This window comes from Mchenga conophoros, linkage group LG12 (assembly GCF_057382185.1).
Source record: "Mchenga conophoros isolate Kocher_MC1m ecotype Shallow Benthic linkage group LG12, M_conophoros_male_GT1.1, whole genome shotgun sequence".
NCBI lineage: Eukaryota > Metazoa > Chordata > Actinopteri > Cichliformes > Cichlidae > Mchenga > Mchenga conophoros.
Window position 1 is genome coordinate 13,802,329 of NC_140537.1, and position 15,840 is coordinate 13,818,168.

The 15,840-nt window shown below is 41.0% G+C and overlaps 2 protein-coding genes and 1 long non-coding RNA gene across 4 annotated transcripts; 2 read left to right on the forward strand and 1 right to left on the reverse strand.

Moving 5' to 3' along the window:
- Positions 1–1,696: 1,696 nt before the first annotated feature.
- Positions 1,697–5,882, forward strand: LOC146562244 (uncharacterized). The gene is made up of 4 exons (XM_085295224.1): positions 1,697–1,766; positions 3,137–4,431; positions 5,015–5,058; positions 5,778–5,882. Exons 1-4 carry the CDS (start codon positions 1,697–1,699, stop codon positions 5,827–5,829), a joined length of 1,461 nt encoding a protein of 486 aa, XP_085151350.1. The 3' UTR covers positions 5,830–5,882.
- A 2,586-nt stretch (positions 5,883–8,468) lies between these two features.
- LOC146562245 (uncharacterized) lies at positions 8,469–9,362 on the reverse strand. The gene is made up of 3 exons (XR_014894536.1): positions 9,258–9,362; positions 8,977–9,132; positions 8,469–8,737 (listed from the first exon to the last, which is right to left on the reverse strand). It is a non-coding gene; the product is annotated as an uncharacterized LOC146562245 (long non-coding RNA).
- Positions 9,363–10,665: 1,303 nt separating this feature from the next.
- lg12h5orf34 (linkage group 12 C5orf34 homolog) lies at positions 10,666–15,390 on the forward strand. Of its 2 annotated transcripts, none has more exons than XM_085293098.1 (11): positions 10,666–10,869; positions 10,985–11,074; positions 11,170–11,538; positions 11,617–11,879; positions 11,966–12,058; positions 14,271–14,391; positions 14,472–14,563; positions 14,652–14,727; positions 14,820–14,917; positions 15,019–15,065; positions 15,168–15,390. In XM_085293098.1, the coding sequence occupies exons 1-11, from the start codon at positions 10,666–10,668 to the stop codon at positions 15,344–15,346; spliced, it is 1,632 nt and encodes a 543-aa protein (XP_085149224.1). In that variant the 3' UTR covers positions 15,347–15,390. The 2 variants fall into 2 exon arrangements, with proteins under 2 accessions (XP_085149224.1, XP_085149225.1); XM_085293099.1 differs by having other exon boundaries at positions 10,673–10,869; positions 10,988–11,074.
- Positions 15,391–15,840: the final 450 nt, after the last annotated feature.

The window sequence follows — 15,840 nt, forward strand, 5'->3', positions numbered from 1 at the left end:
ATTGGCCCGGACAGTTATGGTTTTCGTGACTGTTACATCCTCAATGCACTTGTTGATGTAGGCTGTAACAGTCTCTGCGTACTCCTGGAGGTCAGTGGTGTTGTTGTAGGTGGCAGCCTGCTTAAACATGTTCCAGTCTGTGGTGTTAAAGCAGTCCTGTAAAGCCTCTGAAGACCCTTCTGGCCACACTTGTATCTGCTTACGAACCGGTTTGGTGGCTTTAACGAGCGGTCTGTAAGCAGGCATTAGCATGACAGTGATGTGGTCTGAGGCGCCGAGGTGGGGGAGGGGAAAAAGCTTTGTAAGCTCCTCTCTGGGTGGTGTAAACAAAGTCCAGTGTGTTATTTCCCCTTGTTGGAAAGTCTATGTGTTGTTGTATTTTTGGAAACACGCACTTTAAGTCTGCATGATTGAAATCCCCAGCCAGGATGAGAAAAGCATCAGGATTAACTTGCAGAAATTGTCCACAAAAATGAACAAAAATATGTAGGCACTTTATAATCAAATTTCGCCAAAACAAACACAAATGAAGATAATAATTTTAGAAGATAAGATAGACTGATTCGCAGACAGTGATAATCCTATCTTTGCTCTGAAACAGACAAACAAATATTAATTTAAGTTTTAATTCATCATCATTCCACAAGTGTGCCCCTTCTAATTCTTCTCAGGTTGCCACTCTTTGAACCATAAACAGATACTTCAATAATGACTGTTATTTTTTTTTTATATACATATGCTCTTGTAATTCTATTTATACGGAGCTTTTGCGAGATCTCGCAAAAGTCCGTCTTAATTTTTTTTTCTCCCATGTCCCCTGCGGGGCTCCATAGTTTTGGATGCGCTCGGCTCCAACCAATCAGACCAATTAATGCAGACGGCGCACTGTCACTAATCCCGTAACTGCACACTACCCATAATACTCAACCGCCGTTGCTATGGAAATGAAGATAACAACAGCTTGGTGCTACCCGTTATTCCTTTATTTACTCTAAAATAATAACCAGCGATAATACGAAAATAAACTGGCCCAGTGTTTAATTATGTAATTACAAATTGCAAATGTTATTTTTTTTATTTATTTTTTTTACAAATTGCAATATTTATCTACAGCGCGCCTTTAGCGACATGTCAACAGATCTTAAGCAAGGCGATTGGATGGTTCTTACTGCAATGCATCTTGGGAGTCGTAGTAAATGTATCTTTCAACTCACGGTCCTGCAGCGAATTTTTCGACTCGACACGAGGCAGATCCTAGCTAAGTAAGTTGTGATAAACTGTGGGTAATTTGCATGTTAAACTGATATTAAACTTGAAATGTTTTCACAGAGCAGTCTGTGTACCAAGAGAACTACTTCTGCAAAAGTTTATTTAATTTTATTTTTGGTGATGTATTCTCATGTGTAAGACACTTGCTTGGCCACCCAGCTAATGTTAGTACTGCTCTATTTTAGCAATGTATCTTTTCTGTAATCAATTCAGTTTTTTTAACCCTATTGACGTAATTAACTCAATATTAATGACTTTAATCTCGTAATTGATTTTTTTTTCTAAATATGGTGTAATACTGCCTCGTAATATAAGTTATTTCTTTGGTCATAAATTATTTTTGTAATCATTTAACCAAAACAGACCTGAAATGATCCCTACATGTTCCATTTTCATTTGCAGAAATGACAAAGCCAAAAACCAAACCATGCCCTTCCTGTCAGGCTCCAAACACCTGCAACAGGAAGACATGCAGTGGATGCCTGGGCAGCCTGAACGTAAAGGAGTGATTGAAAAAAAACAAGAACAGTTTAAAAACAGTAACTGGGCTGCCTCTGTTAAAAACAACAGAAATGCGAGCAGGATGGTTAATTCAGCCCAGTTGTCAGTAAGTTTAAAAGTTCTGATCTAATAAGTGGTTGGTCTGTTAGACAATTCTTTATTGATCACAGTTGTCAATGTTTTCTTGTATATCATGAAGTAAGAAACTAACAAGACATGTATATACACATAAAATATTAATTTATAAAAGAGCATAAATAAAAACGTTATTCACATCAGAATAACATCATCACACTATGCTTTGTCCATTATCTGTAACCAGGTGTCCTTATCAGGTAGCCTATCCTAGCTGTCTTTGGGTGATACTCATGGTACACCCTAGATAAGAAGGCAGATCACCACGGGGTACACAGAGACAAACAAGATGGTGAGGATGAGGATAGTTAACAGTCACCAGCTATTCTATTCTATTCTACTCTATTCTGTTCTGTTCTATTCTATTCTATTATTCAGCCAAGGTTCAGACCAGTAACCTTCTTGCTGTGAGGTGACAGCTGCCCTACATGTCCTGTTGCTAACATAAAATAGTGTTATATATGCCTTATTACCTCCCCATGTGGCGTTCACATCACCAAAGCTAGCCATACTGAACCTCTGGTGTTACCCACCTGAACAATTTTGTATGTGTGTGTGTGTATAGTATGGTCTTTCACACTCATGTATATACAAATGTAATTTTAAAAATCTTCACGAAAACCAGACCTGATAATTCTCTTCGAGACTTTCTAGTATAACAAATGTTATAATGTTACCAATATGAACACCAAGATTCTTAAATAACTTATATACTTCTTAAGAGGTTACCTGATTACCTCCCTGAGGTAGTTAGCATCACCATTGTACAAAACTAAGTCACAGTACTAGCTTGAAGTGTCAAATGTTATGCACTACAAAGTCAGGAAAGTAGTGTCATCAGAGGAAAAAAGTCATTAGCTATCTGGATTTATAGTCACACTCATTAATTTATTAATGTACAATGTAGAAAAGCACTACAGATGTCACACTACCCTAGAGGGCACTTGTACTGAATGATTTGAGTCAGTGAGTGTGTGAGATGACATATTTGATGCCAATATTCACAAGTTGTAACTTTAGTAAAAACTTAACTGAAAACATGCAAATCACTACTTATGTGTTTATGTGTACTGTACATTTTTTCAACCCATTTTAATGAATATTTAATATTTAAAATTTTGCAGAATTACAAGCTTCACCTCCTGCTAAAAGTTCTACACCAGCAGCTGGATCATCCTCTGCTGACAGTGTCGATGCTGGACCAGTCCCAGACCCAGAGGCTCTAAATGAGGAATTTATTCTTCATTTAGAGCCTGTACCAACATCTTCCCTCTGTCAGCCTCCTGCATCCTCCTCTTCATCTCTGCTTCCTCCTGCATCCTCCTCTCCGTCTCTGCTTCCTCCTGCATCCTCCTCTTCATCTCTGCTTTCTCCTGTATCCTCCTCTCCATCTCTGCTTCCTCCTGCATCCTCCTCTTCATCTCTGCTTCCTCCTGCATCCTCCTCTCCGTCTCTGCTTCCTCCTGCATCCTCCTCTTCATCTCTGCTTTCTCCTGCATCCTCCTCTTCATCTCTGCTTTCTCCTGCATCCTCCTCTCCATCTCTGCTTCCTCCTGCATCCTCCTCTTCATCTCTGCTTTCTCCTGCATCCTCCTCTCCATCTCTGCTTTCTCCTGCATCCTCCTCTTCGTCTCTGCTTCCTCCTGCATCCTCCTCTCCGTCTCTGCTTCCTCCTGCATCCTTCTCTTCGTCTCTGCTTCCTCCTCTCCGTCTCTGCTTCCTCCTGCATCCTCCTCTCCATCTCTGCTTCCTCCTGCATCTTCCTCTCCATCTCTGCTTCCTCCTGCATCTTCCTCTCTGTCCTCTCCATCTCTGCTTCCTCCTGCATCCTCCTCTTCATCTCTGCTTCCTCCTGCATCCTCCTCTTCATCTCTGCTTCCTCCTGCATCCTCCTCTTCATCTCTGCTTTCTCCTGCATCCTCCTCTTCATCTCTGCTTCCTCCTGCATCCTCCTCTCCGTCTCTGCTTTCTCCTGCATCCTCCTCTTCCCTCTCTCAGCCTCCTGCATCCTCCTCTTCATCTCTGCTTCCTCCTGCATCCTCCTCTTCGTCTCTGCTTCCTCCTGCATCCTTCTCTTCATCTCTGCTTTCTCCTGCATCCTCCTCTTCATCTCTGCTTCCTCCTGCATCCTCCTCTTCATCTCTGCTTTCTCCTGCATCCTCCTCTCCATCTCTGCTTCCTCCTGCATCCTCCTCTCCATCTCTGCTTTCTCCTGCATCCTCCTCTCCGTCTCTGCTTCCTCCTGCATCCTCCTCTCCGTCTCTGCTTCCTCCTGCATCCTCCTCTCCATCTCTGCTTCCTCCTGCATCTTCCTCTCCATCTCTGCTTCCTCCTGCATCCTCCTCTTCATCTCTGCTTCCTCCTGCATCTTCCTCTCTGTCCTCTCCATCTCTGCTTCCTCCTGCATCCTCCTCTTCGTCTCTGCTTCCTCCTGCATCCTCCTCTCCATCTCCACATCCTGCATCTCCCTCAATTTCTACGGTGTACACCTCGGATGTCCCAAACAAAACAAAAGGACAAGGAAAGGTTAGATGTTATGGTACTGTAAATGTACGAAACATATGAATATATGAAGAGATAGTAGACAGGAGAGTTGTAAATGTAAGTAATTTAGCCTGCTGTTGTGCAGATTTGTTTGCGTCTTTGGACTTCCCGGATTTGAACTGTGCCTGACTGACTATCTATAAGCTTTTGTATTTGATGAATCTACACTAATTCAGCCACTGAGTCTGTATTTCGCTCCAAATAGGACATTAAATAAGAACATACCACCTGATACGACCTGGTCGTGCTGCCTTCCTGATGTTTACGTTCTTTAAAGTCCTCCTGACATCATGCTCAGAAGGAGTGATTGATGTGGAGGTGCTCCTTCCCATTCAGTAACATCTGCTTCAGTTAGTTTTGCTTGTGAGCCACAATGTAAGCAGTGTTGCTTTGCTGACATGCACTCGATGCTGGCAGTACAAGCATTGTAGTGGTTCTTATGTTTTTGTAAACTAATTGTATAATATATTGAGCCATTCAATAGTACACAAATGTTTATAAGCTCCTTTTTGTATGCAACTTGCATGTCTTTCTTAATTAATTGTTTGTTTATCATGTTTTTTAGGAAAAAGAAGAAGTTAAAGTCAAGTGGAAACCCTGCTCAACATGGTATGTAGTAACAACTTTGTTGGACGGGAACAGACATTCATATTGTTGATAAATAGTTATCACCTCAATTTGAATTCATGTATTTGGACTAAAGTAAATTGGGAGCTTTTAGCTATCGAGCTCCTCTTCTGTGAGGAGCTTGATAGCTGTCCACCTCCAAAGTCCATTATGAGTTTTGGAGGTGGACATGGTCAACACTTTTAAGAGTAGGCATAAGACTTTACTTCTTTATAGAGCTTATAGTTAGGGCTGGTTCAGCTCAGCCCTTAGTTATGCTGTAATAGGACCAGACTGCTGGGGGTTAGTGTCCCCCCCCCTCTCTGTCTGTCTCTTTCAGGGTTATGCAGGCTCAGTATTGGTTGAAGATGCAGTCACGTCTCCTTTTACTGAAAACTCTCCCCCTCTCCCTCACCATCTGTAAACATACATGTCTCAGTAATGCAGTTCATGCATGTTACTAACTAGACTTCTTCCCTGGAGTTTCTGTGCTCTCTCATCCAGCAGGTTCCGATGGATCGTGGCTGCTGCTGTGGTCCTGCTTGACATCTACTACATATATTATTACTCTCTGACTTGATTTATATTACAATGAAGGTGTATAAAGCATGACATGAATATAGAAGATATTTCATCCTAAAAAATTGTCATATGTCACAACCTAAATTATCCTATTTTGTGTGTGCTTGTCGTTGTTTTTTGTTATGTTTTTCTCCTGACAGTGGCAAAGTGTGGGATGACACATGGGAACCTGCGCAGTTTTACACACAGTAAACCAGGCACCACAGGTCGCAGAGATCGCACAGTTCACAGTTTGTAGTTCAGCATAAAAGTTCAAAATAAAATATTTACTATACATTTCAACCAGTGTCAGTCTCTGTTTCACTCTCTAATTGTGGCTTAAGTACCTAACACATTCATGAATCTGATCGATCAATATCTTCCCTGCACTCGATATCTCATAGTTTTACATATCAGCCAACATTATTGTCTACATCCTCATAAATATAGAAGTGACTTGCTTATTATAACATATTACAAGTTAAAGTAATACTGCACTGCACGTATAGTAAGTAACACCTACTGTGTATGGGAGCCTAAAGCAAAGTTAACTGCACCAGTACCAGCTTCAGAACATATTGCATATTATGTTTCTACCTTTTTGTAATATGTCATGTTTAGATGCAGTGACAATTGCACATTTGGAGTTGTGGTCATATGTGGTTTTTATATATATATATACACAGGGTATTAGAAAAAAATTGACATTTTTTGTTATTTTTCTTGTTTGTTTGCACATTATTATTGTGTACATATTACATATGTAACATTATTGTTAATATTATTATTAGATATCAAAGATACAATTTGATTGAGGGTTTTCCTGTCATAATTTCAATACAAATGCAATTACACACGTAAACAATAGGATCAAAATAAACTTTTAAAAAGTCTGGTGATCAAATGCTGATTTTCAAAACATTCTAGAGGAAAATAAGAGATAAAATAATCTGAACAGTAACAGTGATCTTGGATGATGATTCAATGATTCTGTTTCAATCAATAGGTTCGTATCTATGACAATAATTTGATAAGTTTAACAGGTTGGTTTAGGCCTGGCAATACTGGAAATATTCACAAACTTTTGTTTTTGAAGAATGTTTATCTTTTTTGGGATGAAGCTATCTGGCAAAATGTTGTGGATTGATTTGCCATGTTCAACCACTGTTACACCAAACTCTCTCACTTATAACATGATAAAGGCCTCTTACTCTGTGTCATGGATTTTCTGTCGTTTTGGGGACACGGGGCCAAAGTCTGAGGCAATAAGTCAGATCAAAGAAGGCAATGTTTCTAAAATGGGAGTTTACTTATGTCATTATATATATCCAGGAATATGTGCCTGAGGATAGTTGTCATGAATTCAATATTAAATCAAAGTATTCCTTAATTACCACAGCTGACACGAGTTCTCCATAGTTGCCTGCTGTCTCAGGATCTGTCTCCAAAAAGGACCAGGGAGCGCTAACATGTTATGTTCTAAACTGATGAAGAAAATGCACATTAAACATAACATAAACTTACTGAGTGAAGTAATGTCAAGAGGATTCCTTTAGCTCCTATTTGGTTGGTTCCTTGATCAGTGCAATACAGAATCATTAATCTGGTTTTATGTAGTGTCCTTAAAACATGTCAAAATGGGGCTCACTAGTCTGTGTGGCCTCCATATGCCTGTATGACCTCCCTACAACACCTGGGCATGCTCCTGATGAAGTGGCAGATGCTCTCCTGATGGATCTCCTCCCAGACTCCAGGACTAAAGCATCTGCCCACTCCTGGACAGTTTGTGGTGCAGTTGGTGGATGGAGCGAGACATGATGTCCCAGATGTCCTCAATTGGATTCAGGTCTGGGGAATGGGCGGGCCAGTCCACAGCATCAATGCCTTCGTCTTGCAGGAACTGCTGACACACTCCAGCCACATGAGGTCTAGGATTGTCGTGCATTAGGAGGAAACCGGGGCCAACCGCACCAGCATATGGTCTCACAAGGGGTCTGAGGATCTCATCTCAGTACCTAATGGCAGTCAGGCTACCTCTGCCGAACACATGGAGGGCTGTGCAGCTCCCCAAAGAAATGCCACCCCACACCAAAACTGACCCACTGCCAAACTCATGCTGGAGGATGTTGCAGGCAGCAGAAGGTTCTCCACGGCGTCTCCAGACTCTGTCACAAGTGCTCAGTGTGAACCTGCCTTCATCCATGAGGAGCAAAGTTGCCAATCTTTGTGTTCTCTGGCAAATGCCAAACATCCGGCATAGTGTTGGGCTGTAAGCACAACCCCCACCTGTGGACGTCGGGCCCTCATAACACCCTCATGGAGTCAGTTTCTGACCGTTTGAGCAGACGTGCACATTTGTGGCCTGCTGGAGGTCATTTTGCACAGCTCTGGCCTTTCTTTCCTACCCCACAGTACCTTCCCTTACCATTCGTTTCCTACTCTTTTACTTCTTTGATGACGGTTGTCTTTCTAGATAAGCAATTTCATTTGCTCTGGGGCGAGTCACTGGCTCGGGTGCATTCTGGGACAGTCAGTTCACCAGTGTGCTGGCATGCTTCTTAACAAACACCACTACAGCAAACATCTCAATTGTACTTGTTGATTTCTTCGACAAAACACTGAACAAAAAAATGCACTTGTGAGTGTGCTGCCTGGTGCTTTTAAATTTTGTGATAATTTGAGCAGCCCAGAAAGCATCCCATAAATTAAATTGTGTTATCATATCTGAACATGTACACTAGTCATTAAATTAGATGGGAAAGAATGATTCAGGGTAAACAACTGCACCAAGGAAATTCCATTTTTCTTCTCAAAATGTAAAATGTCTGTTGAAAAATCACATTAAACAGAGATGTGATTAACTTTTTATTTTACCAAACATAACATCAATGATGACACAATCAGTCTTCATCAAAAGTGCTCAAATCACTCTCAGTGGCATCGTCTGGAATGTCTTCCTCCTCCTCCGAGTCCATTTCCAGGAGTGGTTGGTGGCTGAGGATTCTCTTGTACACGTCCTTTACTTTGAGCATTTCAGCTTTCAGTTCACTTCTTTCTTTTTTTTTTAAAACCAGGCTACAGAGTCCCTTCTGTGCATCCTCCGACATGCCAACAAAGGAGGCTGTAAAAAGAACAAAACAAATAAATATGAGTAAAGCAAAAAACAAACAAACAAACAAAAAAACCCTCACCTCATAAACACAAGGAATTAGGATCCTGTCATTAAACTTTTTTTTTTAAAGGGAGAAGGCAGTGTTAGCTAGCAATCTAGATATAGGTAAAAGATCTAGTAAGACTTTAGCATCTGCTCTTATTTTCAATCGATTCATCAAAAAATTAATAAATAAAAGATGTGCTTACAGTCTGAGGAGATTGTCCCCAACACCACAGATCACATTCGCAACACTTTCCAGTGATGCCGCATCTCCCTGCAAAGGATCATCTCCTCCTCTCTCAGGCGCCTCACAGCCATCACCTTCTCAAAGACCTTTCTCTTTGTCCGGAGGTCAGCAGCAGCTACGGTTTAACAATATCAGATGGGAAAACATAGTAGCATATTATGATTCAAGAACAAAACATTCAACTACTGCTCAGATACTGGGAGTTTGTTTAAAAAGGATATTTAGAAATCAAGAGCTCACGTTCACTTGTGCTCTGCCAGGGCCAAATGTCGGTCTGCATGAGGGCATCACTGGATACGATTTGCTTTGTTGGTTCAGCGAGCTTGTTGTAGTCATCAGCAGCAGCCGCCGCCAAGCGTTTCTTCTCAACTAAGATGACCTTGCGAATTCTGTGTCGCCTCTTGTTGCCATCTGTAAATAATCATAAAAAATTCACACCTTCACATAATGTATATAGTTACATTTTAATCTACACTCATCAATTTGTTTGCTAGAACAAATCACATCCAGCTCAAACAAACCTGGAGCTGATTTTATTCTGTTTACAAAGTAGCTGTACAAACTAAGTATCAAACGGTCCATTTCAAAGAAACTGGGACGTACCATTTTGTCTGTAAAGACTTTGTGTTCGCACTCTGATGATGACGACAAGCTCCTCTATTCGTGCCTGCAACGCTCCAAGGCTGCCATCAGTTTGATCACTTTCTAAGTGAGAGGAATATTAATCAGAATACAGGATGAGTAACAGTCACCAAACTACAGTGGACTCTGTAATCACTGACTTGATGACATTCATTATAAGACATCTGTAGCCTTCATGTGCTGCATTATCATTAGATAACAAGTATGTTGGTGTTCAGGTTTATAAAACCAACTAGTACAACATCATTTCAACCCAGGTTCTATCCAATTTGATGAAACGCAACAACTCTACCATAAATTCTGCTTTTACAAGGCTTATTTTTCATTGTTTGTTGACACTGTCAGAAAGATCTTAATTCTACCTTAAGTTCTTTAATGAGGCCATGGTGGGTCCTATTGTTATACATGAGTGCATTATATTGAGACTCACCTTCAGCCCATTTCTACACATCGGCCACCCATTGCTGCAGTGTGTCGTCATCCACACCCAGCTCATTTTTGGTCGCATTCAGGCTCTCCACTTGTTCTCTAAGGATCTTATGATCTAAGAATACATTAATAAATGTCATTCATATTGACATTAAAAGAGTACTGGTGTTTTCCCCCCATTACCACACATATTAAAATGGTTTTTGAAAAAAAAAGAAAAAAAATCACCTTTAGATATCTCTGGCTCAAAGTGCGGCCCAGTTGTTCCACTTCCACATAACCGGGTTTAATATAAATATCAGTGTCATGCATAATTCGGTAATTCTGGTCAATTTATTTTAGATGTGTTTTTTATATAATAATAGTAATAATAATAATAATAATAATAATAATAATAATAATAATAATAATAATAATAATAATAATAATAATGTGGGTTTATTTATTTACTTTTAGAAAAGACACTTCCGGTCTCACACGATATGCGCGCCAATAGTAAGCGTCTCCACCTGATGACGTAACAACGTCATAATGTTTTGATTATAGGCGCGGTCGCAGCAACGGGCTCCTTTTTACGATGGAAACCGACGAGAGTGCCGTGTTGATGATCATGTACGAGGATGAGTCGGTAGATATCCGGTATAGGAACGGAGCGCGGTTACAGCTGTCGCCGTGCGGTTCTGAATTCCTGCTGGTGAAAGCCTCAGACTCCCGCCGACATCCACTGCAGCCCGCTGAGAAAGTCCGACAGAGGACCAGGTTCACCATCAGCACATACAAGGTATCGGCACTACGTATGAGGTTTTCTATAAAAACAACTGTATTGCTTTTGTGCCTCTCGTGTTGCCTTCATCTGACTTTCTTCAACGTGATTACGTCACTTGTTTTTATTACAGAAGCTGATGTTGGCTGCACTGGCATTTAGAAATAAGTATGCCCGTCAACCATATCTGCCACATGAACTTATCTCTGCTGAGAACAAAAAGGTATAAAGAACTGGTTGCTAGTCACTGTGTTACTCCCTTAGACTATGGGCAGTGTAATTACTCTCTCTTTGTATGTTCTGCACTTCCTCATACAGCCTTTTTTCAGCATTGATTCAGCTGTACATTGGCCAGAGGTGTCAGCCTCTCTGGCTGAATTCGGACTTGGAGGCGAGACCATCGTCAGGTCAGAGGAGGGACATGCAGTGTTGGTGCTGTCATCCTCCGGTGAAGAATTCACAGTGGAGTTCATGTGCAGCCTCAGTTCTGCTCGTAATCAGCACCGCAGTGTGCAGCAAGTGAGCAGAGATGATAGCTACGGCAGACAAGAGCAAGCGAGCAGTCCAATACCCGATAATACCAGTGATCACACCGAAGTGGTCCGGCACGGAAGAAGAAACATGAGGACAATGCTGACCAGACCGAGGTCTTGTTCTCCTCAGATGATCAGCGATGGGCACCAAAAGGTAGTACTTCCTTCTAATAATAATAATGCCAATGTATCTAAAGTCTGATAGGATGATTGATTTTTCTTCTCTTTCCAGCCTGAACAGGTGTACCAGTCCACCACAGTGGTCCAGCATCATTCATGCTGTGCAGTTGCTCCCAAATGGGCCTACCCTCTTTCCGTGGCTCGCCATCACTGGGGAGCTCGTTTCTCTAAAGCTAAAGATGTAGCGGATAGAGGAGCTAGCAGTTCGAACCAATCAGACAAGACAATAAACAAATTGGACATATCCTGTGAAGACAGAAGGTCCCGTGTTCCTCAGGCGCTGCCTCTCACGTGTCCAACGCCTCATCGGCACAGGTTTGTAGATTTAAAAACAAGCATTTTGTAAACCATTTCAATATTGTTCAGTGGCTGATTTAAGCTTCCGTACTTGTGTATTTAAGGTGGAAGGTTAAAGATCCCCTGGCCAAAGAAGAACACACAGACCTTCCGACTGAGATGGTAAAGGTAGTGTGGTGTCAGGGAGTCACTTACAGGTAACTGTGCAGGTCTTCAGGGCATAAATTACGGTGGCCCTGAAAGGTCAAACGCACTGCAAGTTAAGAAGACTTAACTAACTAACTTAACTTTTGTAGAATGTTTATTTTCATTGGTGTTTTCTTAAGTGGCAATGTGTTTGATCTCTTAAGGCCACTGTTAAAAAAAAAAGCTCTGAATGATGGTTGATGTTAGACTGGATTAACCAGAGAGAAACTCTGTTGTTATTGTGTTTGACAGCTTATGGGCCATTCTAATGTCACTAATATTTATGTTGTTAGCTCAGAATCTTTGCTCTGAGGCCTGAGCACTAATCCTCGCAAACCTAACTAGCGTCTGGTCTACAGCTGAGTGTGTGAGGCTCCAATGGTATAAATAGATCACTTTGACATCACTTTTCATATCATGTGATGTAGAGCAGGGCGATATGATCAAAAATATTTATCAAGATATACATTTGAAAATTTGCGATTACGATATAACTGACACTAACAATGGATTGTATTTATATAGTGCTTTTCTAGGCACCCAAAGCGCTTTACAATTCCACTATTCATTCACGCTCACACACTGGTGCAGGCAAAGCACAGTTGTTATATATAAATTTAACAGTCGAAATGCAAATTCCTTGCTGACAGTTTAACCAAAAGGCATTTCCAGTGGAAATTGGTTGACATATCCTCAGCATAACCATGTGTAATATCCACAAAACTTAAAAAGAGGTTATACACTCAATACCGTAATATTATGTTGAAGCACAGTACTTATCACCCCGTGAGGCTCCTGCCTACGGTAGCGGTAATGCTCCGACAATCCATCAAGCGGTGCAGGTTTGTAGCTTAGCAAAGTGAAATATTTGACAGATTTTCGAGCGCTGTGTACCACATAAAATCATTTCAAGGTCAGTAAACACAACCAGAATTCATACATAAGGCACACGGGATGATAAGGGACACTGTTGATTTTTAGAAAAATCAAAGGATTGATTTCAAGTGTGCCGTATTTTCCAAAAAAAACACGGTAATAACGACGGCCCGCTAGCATGCTCTACCAAAAATAGTGCTTTATTGTGTATCTGAGGGATGAAAGCTTAACCAGTTCCACACCACTGAAGTTGCAGCAGCCAATTCTGGTTCATCTGTTTCATTCAACGATCCGCTTTCGCCCTTCTTATTCTCCGTTGCCGCCATGCTTTTTCTGCCATGTGCGTATGAAAACAAAGGCACTGCGCATGCGCGTTTTACCCATATTCTATCGCGATATTTCATTTTCTTATCGTTGCCCAACATTATACCGGTATTACCGTGAACGGTACGATATGGCCCAGCCCTAATGTGATGTTACCTAGATAATACCAAAACATCTTCTGTACTATAGTAGGTTTGGTATAGTAGGCTTTTAAGCATTTAGCACCAAATCTGAAGTGAAGGAGAGGTAATTTGTTAATCAAAATGTCGACTTGAGGGCAACAGGTCAAAAAAATCCAAGATAAGAGCTCTCTTTAGTTTTTCTTTTTTCTTTTTTTTTGAGTGGTATCTTGTTTTTGCAATCTCTTCCAGGAGAGTGACGAACATTTATTATTTATTTCACAACTTTAAGGTGCTGTGGGCGATCGTGGCTCAAGAGTTGGGTGTTCGTCTTATCAGTCTTGGTCGTTGTGTCTTTGGGCAAGACACTTCACCTACCGCCTACTGGTGTTGGCCAGAGGGGCCGATGGCACAATATGGCAGCCTCACCTCTGTCAGTCTGCCCCAGGGCAGCTGTGGCTACAACTGTAGCTGCCTTCACCAGTGTATGAATGTGAGAGTGAACGAATAGTGGAATTGTACAGCGCTTTGAGGGTCCCCTAAAAGCGCTATATAAATGCAATCCATTATTATTATTATTATTATTATTATTATTAAAGGCTTGAAGATTCACTTTGAAAATACCAGAAAAGTGCTTGAATGTATTTATTTATTAAAAATAGTCCTGACAACTTATAGCTGTCATTTTTCAAGTCTTCTGTGCCTCATCAGTTGCCTGAAAGCAAAACAATAAATCAGAGCAGAAGCATCCTTCCTGTTGATTCAGTCTAACACCAAAGGTTCTCTGATATCTTCAATTTTCATACTCATGATAAAAAAATCATTGTTGTACAGTATAGAGTGTGGGAGATGGTCCATAAATCTACACCAGAATAGTGTGTTTACCTTCATGTCTGCTGTGTAGGATACTGAGTGGATCTGTCTCAGCTGTTGAGGTTTCCCCAGGGGATGGATCAGTCATCCGCTCTAACCGCAACCTTAACTCTTATTTTACGCATCACAAAACTGAACTCCAGTCAGGGCGGGTAAACTTTAAATTTTATAATAAGAGATTAACCAATACATTTAAAAAACATCTTACAAATTTAGCCCATCTTTACCACAGGTCAAAGAGGTAACCTACCATTTAAACAACCTTCCACCTGATGTGCTTGGACAGGCCTACTCTGTTTGCTCTATTGTGAGTCGTGCAAGCAGGTAAGCTGCCCCCTCTTCATCGCAGTCTGGTGAGTTAAAGGACTTTTAATTTTTTCCGGTCTTCACCCATCGCATAACTGTTTTACAGGATCCTGGCTTGCTACAACCAGGCCTTGAAGTCACTGAAGTGTCCAGCCTTACCCAGCTGCTTGCAAGAGCTCGAAGTAGTAGTACCTCCTGTTACACCTGTGGATACCTACACTTACACCATTTAAGCTTGTGCACTGCCAGTTACTGAATCTCTTTCTGTTTGCAGGATGGATATTTTTGTAAACCAGCAGCGTTTGAAGAAATGGTGTCCATTTCTGTGCCTGCTGAGCAACGCATGAGTGTGACAGAGGAAGCAGGCAGTTTGTAAGTTGTGTTTTTCTGGTCACTCTGTTGATATTTTGTTATAAAATTAAAGGTGTTAACAGTTTGTGTGTACTGTTCATTTGACCTCCTGTTCATTTTAGATCAGAGCTCGTTGCTGCAGAGCTTGAGAAGATAAAGCGATTCACCTGTATCCTTCAGTGCTAAGATCAAGATACAACGGGATGCTGACATGAACATTGATGTCTGTATTGAGGGTTTCTCTGTGTGCTCTTTAACATCCTTTGCCCAGTTCTGCTGGAGAACAGTCACGTGCTGAGAAGTGGAAAAGCACATGCAGATGAGGAGGAAAGACCTGCAGACGTCACTTGTGAGCCATTAAATGACAACTATGTTGCTGAAGCTCTTCAAAGGACATCCAAAGCAATTCAGGATATTGACGCTCTCGTATCTGCTGCCACACTAACTTAAAACAATCCTTATGTTTAAGCAGGAAGCCATATTTGTGTGTTTGTCTCAATAAAAAAATATAATAAAACTGTATGGAATTATACTTAAAGTATGTATTACTATGTAATGGGGTTGCATAGACTTTTAATATTTTAGTCTACTTAACAACCCCAAAAAAGTTGGGACACAATTTATTCATAATGGAACATAATCGAATGTTTCAATTAAGACATTGTAACATTTTAAGGGGGGGAAAGTTTTATTTTGAATTTGATGGCACCAAAACATCTTATAACCACTGCGTAGCATCCTTTGTTCTCTTAACCACAGCCCATAACCATCTGGGAAGTGAGGAGACCCATTGATGGACTTTTGGGTGAGGAATGGTTTACCATTGATGTTTGATAGGGGATTTGAGCAGTTCAGCAGTCCAGGGTGTTCATTGTTGTATTTTTGATTTCATGTTGCGCCAAATGTTTTCAGCTAGTGGAAGGTTTGGAATGCAGCCAGGCCAC